Raw genomic sequence first — 16,570 nt, 5'->3', positions numbered from 1 at the left:
GCCCACAAACAGCAACTGAAAACCACCGCAGTGTAGGCCTGGCAGAGCATCAAAAAGGAGGAAACACCGCGTCTGGGGATGTCCATGAGTTCAAGACTTCAGGCAGTCATTGCCAACAAAGGGTTTTCAACCAAGTACTAAAAATGAACATTTTATTTACAATTATTTAATCTGTCCAATTACTTTTGGTCCCTTTAAAAACAGGGTGGCACATGTTAAGGACCTGAAACTCCTAAACCCGTCATCCAATTTTAATGTGGATACCCTCAAATGAAAGCTGAAAGTCTGAACTTCAACTGCATCTGAATTGTTATGTTTAAAATTCATTGTGGTAATGTCTATAACCAAAATTAGAAAAATGTTGTCTCTGTCCAAATATATATGGACCTAACTGTGTGTATATATATATATATATACATACACACACATACATACATACATACCGTATATACTCGAGTATAAGCTGAGAATTTCAGCCCACTTTTTTGGGCTGAAATTGCCCCTCTCGGCCTATACTCGAGTCATACCCGGGGGTCGGCAGGGGGGGGGAGCGGGGGCTGTCTAAAAATACTCACCTAGTCCAGGCGCGGTCCCTGCAGGTCCCTGTCTTTCCCGGCGCCGGCAGCAGCAGCTTCAGCTTTTTCCTGTACTCAGCGGTCACATGGTCCCGCTCATTACAGTAAATGAATAGTCGGCTCCACCTCCCATAGGGGTGGAGCCGCATAGTCATTACTGTAATCAGCGGTACCATGTGACCGCTGAGTACAGGAAGAAGCGCTGCGGCGTCGGGGAAGCAGGATCTACACAGCGGCAGGACCAGGCGAGTATACGGGGAGGGGAGCGCTGCGCTGCGCGATAGTCACCTGCTCCTCGTTCCGGGCGCCGATCTGTCTCCAGCAGTGATGCTGAGGTCAGAGGGCGCGGTGACGTGGTCAGTGCGCGCCCTCTGCTGAACGTCAGTGCTGGAGACAGATCGGCGCCCGGAACGAGGAGCAGGTGACTATTGAAAGTGCCGGAGGCCTGAGCGACGGAGAGGTGAGTATGTGATTTATTTTTTTTATCGCAGCAAATGGGGCAAGTGTCTGTATGGAGCATCTATGGGGCCATAACTTTCCTGCAGCACTATATGGGGCCATAACATTCCTGCAGCACTATATGGGGCCATAACATTCCTGGAGCACTATATGGGGCCATAACATTCCTGCAGCACTATATGGGGCCATAACATTCCTGGAACACTATATGGGGCCATAACATTCCTGCGGCACTATATGGGGCCATAACATTCCTGCAGCACTATATGGGGGCCATAACATTCCTGCGGCACTATATGGGGGCCATAACATTCCTGCAGCACTATATGGGGCCATAACATTCCTGCAGCACTATATGGGGGCCATAACGTTCTTGCAGCACTATATGGGGCCATAACATTTCTGCGCCACTATATGGGGCCATAACATTCCTGCAGCACTATATGGGGCCATAACATTCCTGGAGCACTATATGGGGCCATAACATTCCTGCGGCACTATATGGGGCCATAACATTCCTGGAGCACTATATGGGGCCATAACATTCCTGCAGCACTATATGGGGGCCATAACATTCCTGCAGCACTATATGGGGCCATAACGTTCCTGCAGCACTATATGGGGCCTTAACATTCCTGCAGCACTATATGGGGCCATAACATTCCTGGAGCACTATATGGGGTCATAACATTCCTGCAGCACTATATGGGGCCATAACATTCCTGCGGCACTATATGGGGGCCATAACATTCCTGCGGCACTATATGGGGGCCATAACATTCCTGGAGCACTATATGGGGCCATAACATTCCTGCAGCACTATATGGGGCCATAACATTCCTGCGGCACTATATGGGGGCCATAACGTTCCTGCAGCACTATATGGGGCCATAACATTCCTGCGGCACTATATGGGGCCATAACATTCCTGCAGCACTATATGGGGGCCATATCATTCCTGCAGCACTATATGGGGGCCATAACATTCCTGCAGCACTATATGGGGCCATAACATTCCTGCAGCACTATATGGGGGCCATAACGTTCCTGCAGCACTATATGGGGCCATAACATTCCTGGAGCACTATATGGGGCCATAACATTCCTGCGGCACTATATGGGGCCATAACATTCCTGCAGCACTATATGGGGCCATAACATTCCTGGAGAACTATATGGGGCCATAACATTCCTGCAGCACTATATGGGGCCATAACATTCCTGCAGCACTATATGGGGCCATAATGTTTCTGCAGCACTATATGGGGCCATAACGTTTCTGCAGCACTATATGGGGCCATAACGTTTCTGCAGCACTATATGGGGCCATAAAGTTTCTGCAGCACTATGGCATAATGTTTGTGCAGCATTATATGGGGCAAGTGTCTGTATGGGGCCATAAATAACGTTTGTAGGGCACTACGGCATATGGGGCAAGTGTCTGTATGGAGCATCTTATAGGGCCATAACGTTTGTGCAGCACTATAAGGGGCAAATATCTTTATAGAGCATTTTATGGGGCCATAATCAGCATTTGTGCAGCATTATATTGGGCAAATGTGTCTATGGAGCATCTTATGGGGCCTTTATTAACCTTTATGCAGGATTATATGGGGCATATTTTAATATGGAGCATCTTATGGGGCCATAATGAACAGTCTGGAGCATTATATGGGGCTCCTGATTCAATATGGATATTCAAAGACACAACCTACTGATGTCTCAATTAATTTTACTTTTATTGGTATCTATTATTACTTTTGAAATTTACCGGTAGCTGCTGCATTTTCCCCCCTAGGCTTATACTCGAGTCAATAAGTTTTCCCAGTTTTTTGTGGCAAAATTAGGGGGGTCGGCTTATACTCGGGTCGGCTTATACTCGAGTATATACGGTATATAAATCAGGTCAGCATTGCTAGAACCGGCTCTGAAACCCCTGATCGTTAACTGTCAAAGATTAGAGAGACCAGAAAGTCTGGTTGACATAACCTTATTAAACAAGAAACCACAACATTTGGTTACAGGGAATATGCAGTTAGAACATCGACTGTGGTTTAAATTAAATTTTGCAACAGATTTTCTTCAAAATTGTAGCCATTTTTTTTAACCTGATCTTTATTATAAAAATAAATTCGTAATCTTGCAGTTTTCACACTGGGGTTTTTTTAGACTCAGAATTCTTGTCCTTCAGGAATATTTTCAGCAAAGCTCCATATTATCCAAGAAGGGATTACAATTAGTGATGAGCGAGCGTACTCGTTACTCGGGTTTTCCGAGCATGCTCGGGTGTTCTCTGAGTATTTTGGGCGAGCTTGGAGTTTATGTTTGAGTCGCCGCAGCTGCATGATTTGCGGCTGTTAGACAGCCTGAATAAATGTGGGACTTCCCTAACAAACAGGCAATCCCTGCATGTATTCAGGTTGCCTAACAGCCACAAATTATGCAGCTGTGGGGACACAAACAATCTCTGAGCACACCCAAAATTCTCGGAGAACACCCCAGCATGCTCGGAAAGCTCAAGTAATGAGCACACTTGCTCATCACTAATTACAATGACTGATCAGACTTCTATATGCAGCTGATAACATAATCCACCAATCACAATAGGTGATATCAGAGCTGACCCATCCCCGCTTCCTTCACTCACCTTAGTTCAGCCTCATTAGATGCTTTAATACAAAAGATAGGGATCCGACCATTGTGGCTAATGTACATATTGATTTCCTGAAACAAGATGTTTGTCTAAAAAAATGGCTCAGTGACCAGTGAGAAAAATTGCAAAATTACTCATTTTTAATATTTGTCACTTTTTTGTTCTTCAAAATGAATTTGACTCAAAAACCTGATCTATACAATAGGTATTTTTTATGACATTCACTTTAAACATTTCAAGCTGTACTGTATTGTATGGTAAGTAAAATACCAAGACAAATGATGTAGTCAGTCTCAGGTTTAATACTTTTCCAGAGAAATGTAAACAATACACAGATCCCATTTCATTTCTGGGTAACGGATACAGTCCTGTGTTGTAGTCAGCAGTGACGTTGTGAAATGAACAAGAACCTAAATCAAATACTGTCAATAACAGGTTAATGCTATTCACGCGTAAACTATTCAAATCATTGCTACTAATCAGCAAATTGGCAGGCATGTTAATGGCATACACATCTGTTTACCCAAATTAAGGGGCTATCATTTGCCATGATAATGTGCACTCTGATACACTCAGGTCAGATCAAATTTCATGACAAAAATAATCCATGCTTTTCTTCATATAGGTCGCATCATGCACATCAGCAGATTAGTATGCTGCATTGTAGGAAATAAAAATTCACAGTAATTAGAATTACCCTACAGAACAGAAGCCAAATAAAGATCCCTTATGATGAGAGGAGGTAGTGTTTCGAATCTTATGATGAACCGCAATACAAAAGCAGTCTCCAAAAGGTTTACATCTTACTAATTACATAGGAGCTTTAAAGGGGTATTCACATCTCCAAGCCCCTATTCCAGAATGTAGTAGATGTAATAATAATAATATTAGCAAATACCTCCAATTACAAATGTAGTATAGTTTTTCTGATTCTCGATGTCCCTTTCCTCATGTGCAGTCATTGCAAGACCTTAGTTATGCATGGTTACAAGTATGACCACTAGCTAACTGTCACTATATTAATGGTTGTAACCATGGATAGCTAAGGACCTGCAATGTCTACACATGAGGACAGAGACACGGTGAATCAGAAGAACTATACTACATTTCTAATTGGAGGTATTTGTTGTTAATATTATTTCACCTACTACATATTGGGACAAGATCTTGGAGATGGGAATCCCCTTTACGTTTAGCTCTACAACAGTTATATAGCGGTAAAAGTACAACTATGCTTCTGTAATATTTCATATTAAATAAATCAGAAAAAAAAAAGGAATTTTAAGGCCACAACTTCACATAGCATAAAGCAGCTTTTTCTGCAGGTGTCCTCACCAAGATTCGAATCTCTTGTTGCAGATTTGAAGCATCGTTTTTCCATTTTTGTTTAGCATATAAACACTGGGATTCTGCAGTTAAAAACAAATGTGTTTTTTCAGCACCTCACAGAATTCTATAGAGAAAAAGCAAAGGTCGATAACATCTTTATACACACAGTGGGCATGAGTCTTCATAAAATCACATCCACTTTGTTTGAACTGCTGAACAACGAAGATTTTCTGAACAAAAAAACACAACTGAAATAAAGCGACATTTACACTATGTGGGAACATGGCCTTAATCTTATGCACATATTGTAGTTATTTCAGATGAGAAATAGCCTTAAATTCCCAACAAAATCTGATGTCATTTAACAAATTTTCACTCAGACTCCAAACACATTTGTTTTCAGATTTAAAAACCGGCTGAATGCCCTCAAATCCATATAGGTTTGGTTTGTGAGGGCTTGTGCAATGACATTCACTTACATCGTACCATACTCGTTACTGGTTTTCAGTACGGATTCTACACACAAAATATCTGCAAGCATTTGGCAGTGTGTACACAAGCAATTCTGAAAAACAATAAGTGTCAAAAAGACAAAATTACAGAGGTCACTATTATACATAAGTATTTTTAAAGGGAACCTGTCAGCAGGATTGTGCAAAGTATCCTACAGACAGTGACAGGTTGGCGCCATTACACTGATTGCAATGATACCTGGGGTGATGAAATCCGTCTTGTGGTTGTTGTTTAATCTTTATTTGTAGTTTTCAGATAATGATATGCTCGTGTTCCAGGGCGGCCAGTGTGTGGGGGGTCTTCATGTGGTGCTCTGCTTACATATTCATCTGTATGGCTTCTGACAGGTCACTAATCCCTCACTGACCTGCCCCCTATTTTACATACTGAATATAATATGGTCTGAAAAAAAAGATGAAAAAAATTCACATTCATCAGGCGGGTGCTGGCGCCTCCACTGTAGCATGATACGGTAGATGATATGCATTTTTTCGCTTGGAAAAAGAAAAATCTTTATCAAAATGAAGCAGGTGGCGGAGCCTACGCAGTAGCATCTATCGTGGTCTGATAGATGCTACTGGGCAAGTGCTGCCATTTTGGCAGAGAAATAAAAATTTAGGGTTTATCAAAATGGCGCCAGCGGCGCGTGAACAGTAACATCTATTGGAACGATGCTACTGCACAAGCGCCACTGGTACCATCTTGATGGAGCCTCTTTTTTCTCTAGCAAATTGCGCCAGCAGCTGTGCCCACGCAGTAGTATCTGTTGCGTTCTGATAGATGCTATTGAGCAGGCACGGCCACGATTTTGCTAGAGTAAAAGAAAAATTAGGCTGCATCACGATGGCACTGGCGGCACCTGAGCAGTAGCATCGTTCCAATAGATGTTACTGCGCTGGTGCTGTCAGCGCTATTTTGATGATGTCAATGTTTTTTCCTCTGCCAAAATGGCGGCGGCACCCCCTGCGCAGTAGCATCTATTGGAACACAATAGATGCTACTGTGCAGGAGTGGCCACCGGTGCCATTTTAATTAAATTCTTTTTTTTTTAAAACAAAAATATATTTCTAAATTAAACGAAAATATGCATATCATCTACCATATCATGCTACAGCGCAGTTGCCAGCACCAGCATGATGAATGTAATTTTTGCTTTCAATCCATATTATATATAATATGTAAAATAGGGGGCAGGTCAGTGAGGGATCAGAGACCTGTCAGAAGCCATGCAAATGAATACCTAAGCGGAGGACCACACGAAGACCCTCTCACAGGCTGCCACGAAACACGGGCATATCATTAACTCAAAGCTACAAATACAGATTAAACAACAACCACAAGACACACTTCTCCACCAAGGTATCATTTCAATCAGTATAATGGTGCCGACCTGACAATGTCTGTAGGTTACTGTGCACAATCCCGCTGACAGATTCCTTTTAAGTCATAAATGGGAATGTGTCCATATGGTGGACAAGAAAAGTTTTCCATTGTAATTTCTGTTTTTCACTCCTTGCTATGGCTTACAAATACTGATGCAAAATACTGACATGTAAAGAGAATATAGTCAAGATGGAAAAAGACAACGTAGATGATAGAAAACAAATTGGAAAGCCATTGAATAAATATAACAAAATGTGTAATTACAGTTAACATGGCAGCCACATAAATAAAAACATTAAATCTAAATGTTAACCCACTTTTGATTTAACCTTGCCATCGGCTTATGGTAATGTCCAATATTAAAACCTTATTTTGCATTAATGTAAAGAAATAATCTGAACATCAATTACTGCTCTAGAATGGATTAATTACCCCAACACCATCACCCACACAAAAGTAATTGGACCTTTCACTTTATTTTTCTAATCTACAAAGTTGGGAAAAAAAGTGAAAACATTAAGGCACATGCACATGTTCAGTGTTTTATTTTTTTACCTCAGTATTTGTAAGGGAAAACCAGGAGTGGAACAATCAGAGAAAAAGAATAATAGAAACATATCACCTCTCCTTCCTGTATTATCACCCATTCCTGGTTTTAACTAACAAATACTGAGGTAAAAAAAACTCCCGAAATACTGAAAGTGTGAACGTGACCTAATGGTATCTGCTTTTCTATGATTTTACAGATTTAGACCATTTATTTTATAACTTCTGGTTCTTTTTAAATATATGATACATATAGTTTATGGGTAAGTCTTACGTGCATGGTATTCTTTTTTACACTTAAGACTGCTAAAGCCTAGTTTACTTGTATGGCTGTTCTGTTTTATGTGCACTGGTAAGGTTGCTGTTAAAGCGAACCTGTCGCCAAGTTTGGCAGATTAGAGTTATGGCCACCACCTATCAGGGCTGATATACAGCATTCTATAATTCTGTATATAAGCTTCAAACTCGGCCTGTAAGAGAAGAAAAATAACTTATACTCACCTGTGGGGCGGTCCGGTCCTAGTGGTGTCGCTCTTCTTGGTCCAGCGTCTCACATCTTCTGTGATGCCATCCTCCTTCTTGGTGGATGATGCATCCCTGCGTCATCCACAGAAGTCTCCTTGGCATCTTGCTCCTGCGCAGGCCCTGCTGAGAGCGGATCAAAGTAATGCAGTGGGCAAGCAAAGGGGCTTCTCTGACCTTTTCCAACACGTGTGCACTGAAGTACTCTGCTCTCAACAGGGCATAGAAGTACGCCTGCGCAGGAGCGAGATGCTGAGGAAACTTGTGCGGATGATGCAGGGACGGGTCATCCACATGCACCAAGAAGGACGGCGGCGATCGTAAGAAGATGGTAGATGCCAGACCACGTATTCCAATACCGCTAGGAACGGATCACCCTGCAGGTGAGTATAATAAGTTATTTTTCTTCTCTTAAAGGTCAGATTGGGGGCTTATATACAGCATTATAGAATCCTGTCGATAAGCCCTGAATGGTGGTGGCCATAACTCATATCAGCCAAACTTGGCGACAGGTTGCCTTCTAGAGACAGATGTTTTTGCATGTATGTGCAGTTCTTCTACAAATAGTTAATGAAAAACATTCCCCTTCCATAATGGTTCTGCAGACAGTATGAGTGCTTCAGACTTAACAGTATACATACACAAATAAATAAATTAACTGAATAAGTTCTTTAGAAATACAGGCCTGGAGAATGGCCAGCAGTACTCATTAGGCACAGGTCCTTTCACATTGCATTCAAAGAAGGAGAACATGGGGAACCAGATTCGTGCCCGTCGGCTTTGTTGGTAAGCACGTGTATTTGCCAAAGTGTGGTAATAGAGGAAGAGTCTTGTGGTGATATAAAATGCAATGAAGACGTCAATGGAATAATGTTCATGGGCGGCCAAGATGAAGAAAATGCCAAACAGGTTGAGGACCCAGGAAAGTGTATGTAAGAAGTTCCAGTTCCGAGGACTGTCTAAAATAAAGAAGATTACTAATTATATAATCAAGAATAGTCTCTTAACTCCATCATACATTTTGAGTCTGAGTTCATTAATATATGCAACACTGCAGAAGAAAAGCTCAACAATACAGAATGTAAACACGTGAAAAGATTAACCCCTTAGTGACAGAGCCAAATTTTTGAAATCTGACCAGTGTCACTTTATGTGGTAATAACTCTGCAACGCTTCAACAAATCCCAGTGATTTTGAGATTGTTTTTTCATGACACATTATACTTTATGATAATGGTAAATTTAGGTCAATATGTTTTGTGTTTATTTATAAAAAGTATCAAAAATGTTAGAAAAATTTAAAATAATGTGCACTTTTCTAAATTTGAATGATTATCCCTTTAATCCAGATACCACAGCAAACCATTAATAAATAACATTTCCCACATGTCGGCTTTATATCAGCACCATTTGTAAAATGTTATTTTATTTTGTTAGCATTGTAGGAGTTTTAAAAATGTAGCATAAATTTTTCATATTTTCAAGGAAATTTACAAAATTTCTTTTTTTAAGGACTTATCCACGTGTAAAGTGACTTTAGGGGTCCTATATATTGGAAACCCCCCAAACGTGATACCATTTTAAAAACAGCACCCCCTGACATATTGAAAACCGCTGTCAGTTAGTTTATTAACCCTTCAGGTGCTTTACAGGAATTAATGCAGAGTGGCATGACAGAAATGAAAATGTGTATTTTTACCACCTAAATGCCTCTAACTTCTGAACAGATTACAACAGCCGGCAGACTCTAAGGGCCCCTTCACACTGTGCAATCAAAGTCTGAACGAGCGTTCGATTTGTGACGTTTATCCGTCCTCGTTCCGAGGTTGCAAAGTGTGACATGGCGTTACGATTTGCGACGCAGCCCAGCATCGTACGATGTGAAAGAAAGAGCAGAACTTTCTTTCGTCGTAAATGTCCCGCTGTGGCGGTCGAAATCGTAGTATGTGACGGCGGTCATACGAGCTCGTAATGCGACTACGTGGGTTGGGCTTCCGCATACCTGTCTCCTGATTGGGCGTGACGTTTTAGCACGCCCATGCTGGTAATACGTCACGCTCGGAGTCGTAGGACTATGGCGGTGTGAAGGGTAGCGTACGATTGCGACGCGTGACGTTCACATCGCAACTACGTCAGAAAAAGCGTTAACATCGTAGAGTGTGACCGCTGGCTACGAGCTCGTACTGCGATGTCGAATATGACGCAAATGCGTCGTAATCGTAGCAGAATCGACCAGTGTGAAGGTACCCTAAGGCCGCTAATTGGTCATGAATTGACATGGGAAACATCAGGACCATACAATCATGATCTGAGGGCACCAATTTGGATAAAAAGGAAGCCCTCACACTCTTTTAACCATTTATAATGATGTAGTCACTATTGACAGCAGCATTTAAGGGGTTAAACAGATTTGGACGGTGCAAACACTGATCGTGGCTGATACAGCAAGTTGTCAGCTATAGTGTACAGCCGACAGCTGCTGGATTGTCACCTGTAATGGGGAGGCTATTCTCTTATATCTCAGGTCAGTTAAAAGACGTATTGGCTGTCATTAAGGGGTTAATGAGGTTTTCCCAGCTGCAGTCTGTTAAAAAAAAAAAAGAAAGAAAAAGAAAAATTGTGTTTCACTTCCCCTCCCTGGGTTCAGCGCCAAGTTTTGTCCGCTGCTCCCCATGTCTGTAATTTGCAGCACAGACACGAATGCCATTAGCTGGGCAGCGCATGCCACCCACTCAGGCAGAGCCTCAGAGCTCACGGATTCTAGGCAGTGCTGCTGTCCTGGCTTCCTTAATGATGAAGTTCCAAGGATAATAAATTTAAAAGGTGGTTTATTCAACGCGTTTCAAGGTCAGTGCGACCTCTTCTTCAGGATTTTTTTTTTTTTTTAACAAACTGCAGCTAGTAGCAAGGGGTTTTCAAAATCAAAAATATTCCCTTAAAAAGGAATCTGGACCCATACTGTTATAGTAGTAGACAGTGAGGTGCCTATCACACCTGGAGGGAGTGTCCGACCAGGGCTCAACCAGCAATGAAAAGCAACTGGTGTTAAAACAATCATTGTAAGCAAAAAAAACCCTCAGAGCTTGATAAGAGAAGCACTGCAGGAAATCTGCGTTTTTTTTTTGTTTTTAATCCCTACCTCATGTGGTCTTCAGATTACATAGCAAACACCTGCTGACTGATTCCCTTTAAGCTCTGATAGGTCTCTAAGATAGGTCAGGTGTCCTTCCAGGTCAGGAACAATGACATCAACCTATCACCCTATGCCATCCTGCAAAAAGCTCAGGCCAAAGGCATTATATGTATCCAAAAAGAGAGTCAATGAAAACTACAGATTGTCCTGCAGAAACCTATAGGTACCTTCACACTAAGCGACTTTGCAGCGAGAACGACGACGATCCGTGACGTTGCAGCGTCCTGGATAGCGATCTCATTGTGTTTGACACGCAGCAGCGATCTGGATCCCGCTATGATATCGCTGGTCGGAGCTAGAAGTCCAGAACTTTATTTCGTCGCTTGATCACCCGCCATCATCGCTGGATCGGTGTGTGTGACGCCGATCCAGCAATGTGTTCACTTGTAACCAGGGTAAATATCGGGTTACTAAGCGCAGGGCCGCACTTAGAAACCCGATATTTACCCTGGTTACCATTGTAAAAGTAAAAAAAAACAAAAAAAAAACACTACATGCTCACCTTCTGATGTCTGTCACGTCCCCCGGCGTCCACAGGGTTACGCGCTGCTGCCGAGAACTTACTGCACTGACTGTGTCAGGGCCGGCCGTAAAGCAGAGCACAGCAGTGACGTCACCGCTGTGCTCTGCTTTACTGCCGGCGCTGACACATTCAGTGCAGGAAGCTCTGAGCAGCAGCGCGTAACCCTGTGGACGCCGGGGGACGTGACAGACATCAGAAGGTGAGTATGTAGTGTGTTTTTTTTTTTTACTTTTACAATGGTAACCAGGGTAAATATCGGGTTACTAAGCGCGGCCCTGCACTTAGTAACCCGATGTTTACCCTGGTTACCCGGGTGCTGCAGGGGCACTTCGGCATCGTTGAAGACAGTTTCAGCGATGCCGAAGTCGTTCCCCTGATCGTTGGTCGCTGGAGAGAGCTGTCTGTGTGACAGCTCCCCTGCGACCACACAACGACTTACCAACGATCACGGCCAGGTCGTATCGCTGGTCGTGATCGTTGGTAAGTCTTTTAGTGTAACGGTACCTTATGTCTGCATATTTGGAGAATTTTGTTATGTTGCCATCTTATATGACCTGCTGATATTGTGTGCTTTCATACTTACTGCTTCTTTTCCGACAAGCTGTCACGGCTTTGGTAAAAAAAAAAAGGCATGACTGTGGCAGGGGTGTAGCTAACATATGCCATAAAATACACCTTCATTTTTGTGTAAATTTCTGCCTTTAACCCCTTAACCCCCGAAGCCTCTTTCAGTTTTGCGGTTTCGTTTTTCGCTCCCCTCCCTCCCAGAGCCGTAACTTTTTTACTTTTCCGTCAATATTGCCATGTGAGGGCTTTTTTTTTGCGGGACAAGTTGTACTTTTGAACATGTCGACACCATTGGTTTTAGCATGTCGTGTACTAGAAAACGGGAAAAAAATTCCAAGTGAGGTGAAATTGCAAAAAAAGTGCAATCCCACACTTGTTTTTTGCTAGGTTCACTAAATGCTAAAACTGACCTGCCATTATGATTCTCCAGGTTATTACGAGTTCATAGACACCAAACAGGTCTAGGTTCTTTTTTATCTAAGTGGTGGAAAAAAAACTACAAATTTGCTTTAAAATTTTTTTAAAAAATTGCGCAATTTTCCGCTACCTGCAGCATCTCCATTTTTCATGATTTCGGGTTGGGTGAGGGCTTATTTTTTGCCCGCTGAGCTGACGTTTTTAATCATGCCATTTTGGTGCAGATCTTTTGATTGCCCATTATTGCATTTTAACCCCTTTCATGGCCCAGCCTATTTTGACTTTAATAACCTGGCCATTTTTTGCAATTCTGACCAACGTTTCAACGGATCCTAGCGATTCTGAGATTTATTAGCAATTTTCAAATTTTTGTATTTTTATTCTGTTAAACCAGAGAGTTATGTGACACAAAATAGTTAATAAATAACATTTCCCACATGTCTACTTTACATCAGCACAATTTTGGAAACAATTTTTTTTTGTTAGGAAGTTATAAGGGTTAAAAGTTGACCAGTAGTGATGAGCGAGTGCACTCGTTGCTCGGGTTTTCCCGAGCACGCTCGGGTGACCTCCGAGTATTTGTTAGTGCTCGGAGATTAAGTTTTCATTGCTGCAGTTGAATGATTTACAGCTATTAGCCAGCTTGATTACATGTGGGGATTCTCTAGCAACCAGGCAACCCCCACATGTACTCAGCCTGGCTAATAGCTGTAAATCATTCAACTGCAGCGATGAAAACTTAATCTCCGAACACTAATAAATACTCGGAGGTCACCCGAGCATGCTCGGGAAAACCCGATTAACGAGTATGCTCGCTCATCACAATTGACCAGCGATTTCTAATTTTTACAACAAAATTTACAAAACTATTTATTTTTTTTAGGGATCACCTCTCATTTGAAGTTAGTTTGAGGGGTCTACATGGCTGAAAATACCCATAAGTGACACCATTCTAAAAACTGCACCCCTCAAGCTGATCAAAACCACATTCAAGAAGTTTATTAACCCTTCAGGTGTTTCACAGCAGCAGAAGCAACGTGGAAGGAAAAAAAATGAACATTTAACATTTAAGTCATAAAAATGATCTTTTAGCAACAATTTTTTTATTTTTCCAAGGGTAAAAGGAGAAAGTGGACCCCAAAATTGTCCAATTTGTCCCGAGTACGCTGAAACCCTATATGTGGGGGGAACAACTGTTTGGGCGCACGGCAGGGCTCGGAAGGGAAGGAGCGCCATTTGACTTAAGTAGAACATTAGCTCCAATCATTAGCGGACACCATGTCGCGTATGGAGAGCCCCCGTGTGCCTAAACATTGGAGTTCTCCCACAAGTGACCCCATTTTGGAAACTAGACCCCCCTAGGAACTTATCGAGATGTGTCGTGAGCACTTTGAACCCCCAAGCGCTTCACAGAAGTTTATAACGCAGAGCTGTGAAAAATATCCCTAATAATAATCCCAACCCCTAACTATAACCCTAACCAAATTGGCTGGAATCACATCTTCGTGGTGGCGAGACTGTGTCGCTGGGGCGAGGAGGGGGTGATCACCGATGCAAGGAGGGGGTGATCACTGGTGCTGGAAAGGGGTGATCACTGGTGCCGGGGGGGTGATCACTGGGGAGGGGAGGGGGTGGTCACTGGTGCAGGGAGGGGGTGATCATGGGTGCAGGGAGGGGTGGAATCGGACGGTGGGGGGAGCAGAGGGCAGCAGAGGACAGCACAGAGGGGAGCACATACCGGATGGCAGCGGGGTGAGCAGCAGCAGCGGCAGATCGCGGTTGGTGGCAGCAGATCGCGGTCAGCAAATCGTGGTCGGGGTGGTGGCGGTGGGGTCATCGGTGGCGGCGGGGTTATGAGCAACAGCGGCAGGCGAGGGCAGCCATAGTTGACACCGCATCTCCACTTCTGATTGGAGGGATAGCGTCACATGGACGCTAGCTCCAATCAGATCTGGGGGCGGTGACACAGAGATCACCTAGCTCCAGCCAATGGCTGATGATATTGCAGCATCGGCCATGGCTGGATTGTAATATTTCACCAAGTTTCATTGGTGAAATATTACAATCGCTCTGATTGAAAGTGAAAGTGAAACAGTCACTTTCAACAGCCAAACAGAGCGATCGTATCCACGGGCGCTCAAGTACAAGTCCCCCTGTACCTGCAGGTCAGGTGACATTTCAGTTAACCCGTTCACCCGACCTGCAGGAACGCGATCCCGCCATGACGCATACACTGCATCACAGGACGGATTGGCACCGACTTTCATGACGCATACGCTGCGTCAACAGGTCGGGAAGGGGTTAATGCAATGTCGCGCAGACAAAAAAAACATAATTCTGGCATTTGGAATTTTTTTCTCGCTACGCCATTTAGCGATCAGGTTAATTCTTTTTTTTTATTGATAGATCGGGCGATTCTGAACACGGAGATACCAAATATGTGTAGGTTTGATTTTTATTGTTTTATTTTGAATGGGGCGAAATGGGGGTGATTTTAACTTTTCTTTATTTTTTTTCTTTATTTATTTTTTTTTTACTTTTGCCATGCTTCAATAGCCTCCATGGGAGGCTAGAAGCTGGCATAGCCTGATCGGCTTTGCTACATAGGAGCAATGCTCAGATCGCCCCTATGTAGCAGATTAACAGCATTGCTATGAGCGCCACAGCAATCTGGCATCAACAACCATAGAGGTCTCAAGTAGACCTCTGGTTGTCATGCCGACGCACCGCTGACCCCCGATCAGTGACGGGGGGCCAGCGAAGCTCGCATTTCCAGCCCGATGGCTGGAAGCGCTTGTTAAATGCCGCTGTCAGAGTTTGACAGCGGCATTTAACTAGTTAATAGGCGCAGGCGGATCGCACCTATTAGTTAGAAAACAGCAGACATGTCGCAGCTTTGCGGTGGGCTCACCACCGGAGCCCACATCAAAGCAGGGGTACTGACTTCGGAAGTACTATTCCGTCCGAGGTCAGAAAGTAAGCCAACTAACCGGCAGAATAAACTAAGATTAGACAGTCATTTTAGGTGTCCCAAATGTATCAAACAGCTTGAAACACTGTGAAAAACTAATCAATTTTAACCCCTTACTGACTTTGGACGGGATAGTACATCCGAGGTCAGATCTCCTGCTTTGATGCAGGGCTCCGCGGTGAGCCCGCATCAAAGCCGGGACATGTCAGCTGTTTTGAACAGATGACATGTGCCCGCAATAGCGGTGGGTGAAATCGCGATTCACCCGCCGCTATTAACTAGTTAAATGCCGCAGTCAAACGCAGGCATTTAACTACCGCGTCCGGCCGGGCAGCCGGATATGAGCACATCGCCGACCCCCGTCACATGATCGGAGGTCGGCGATGCTTCTCCATTGTAACCATAGAGGTCCTTGAGACCTCTATGGTTACAGATCCCCGGCAGCTGTGAGCACCACCCTGTGGTCGGCGCTCACAGCACACCTGATTTTCTGCTACATAGCAGCGAACAGCAGATCGCTGCTATGTAGCTGAGCCGATCGTGCTGTGCCTACTTCTAGCCTCCTATGGAGGCTATTGAAGCATGGCAAAAGTAAAAAAAAAAAAAAAGTAAAAAAAAATGTGAAAAAAAATAAAAAAAATATAAAAGTTTAAATCACCCCCCTTTCGCCCCAATCAAAATAAATCAATTAAAAAAAATCAAACCTACACATATTTGGTATCGCTGCGTTCAGAATCGCCCGATCAATAAAAAAAAGCATTAACCTGATCGCTAAACGGCGTAACGAAAAAAAAATTTGAAACGCCAGAATTACGTTTTTTTCGTCGACGCGACATTGGATTAAAATTGGAATTTTTTTTCACCACTTAGGTAAAAAATAACCTAGACATGTTAGCTGTCTATGAACTCGTACGGACATG

At 43.2% G+C, this 16,570-nt stretch overlaps 1 protein-coding gene across 5 annotated transcripts in view; it reads right to left on the bottom strand.

Annotated features, from left to right (window-relative positions):
- Positions 1-3,947: 3,947 nt before the first annotated feature.
- Positions 3,948-16,570, bottom strand: part of SAMD8 (sterile alpha motif domain containing 8) — a 160,261-nt gene continuing 147,638 nt past the window's right edge. For 4 of the 5 annotated variants that reach the window (XM_077250768.1, XM_077250767.1, XM_077250770.1 and 1 more), the window contains one exon: positions 3,951-8,939. In XM_077250768.1, coding sequence (XP_077106883.1) covers positions 8,635-8,939 — 305 coding nt within the window. In that variant the 3' untranslated portion in view covers positions 3,951-8,634. Of the gene's footprint in view, positions 8,940-16,570 lie in introns of all 5 variants that reach the window. The other variant, XM_077250771.1, reaches the window with a different exon arrangement.

Source organism: Ranitomeya variabilis, chromosome 4, assembly GCF_051348905.1.
Source record: "Ranitomeya variabilis isolate aRanVar5 chromosome 4, aRanVar5.hap1, whole genome shotgun sequence".
Classification (NCBI taxonomy): domain Eukaryota; kingdom Metazoa; phylum Chordata; class Amphibia; order Anura; family Dendrobatidae; genus Ranitomeya; species Ranitomeya variabilis.
This window is presented reverse-complemented; position numbering and strand designations above follow the sequence as displayed.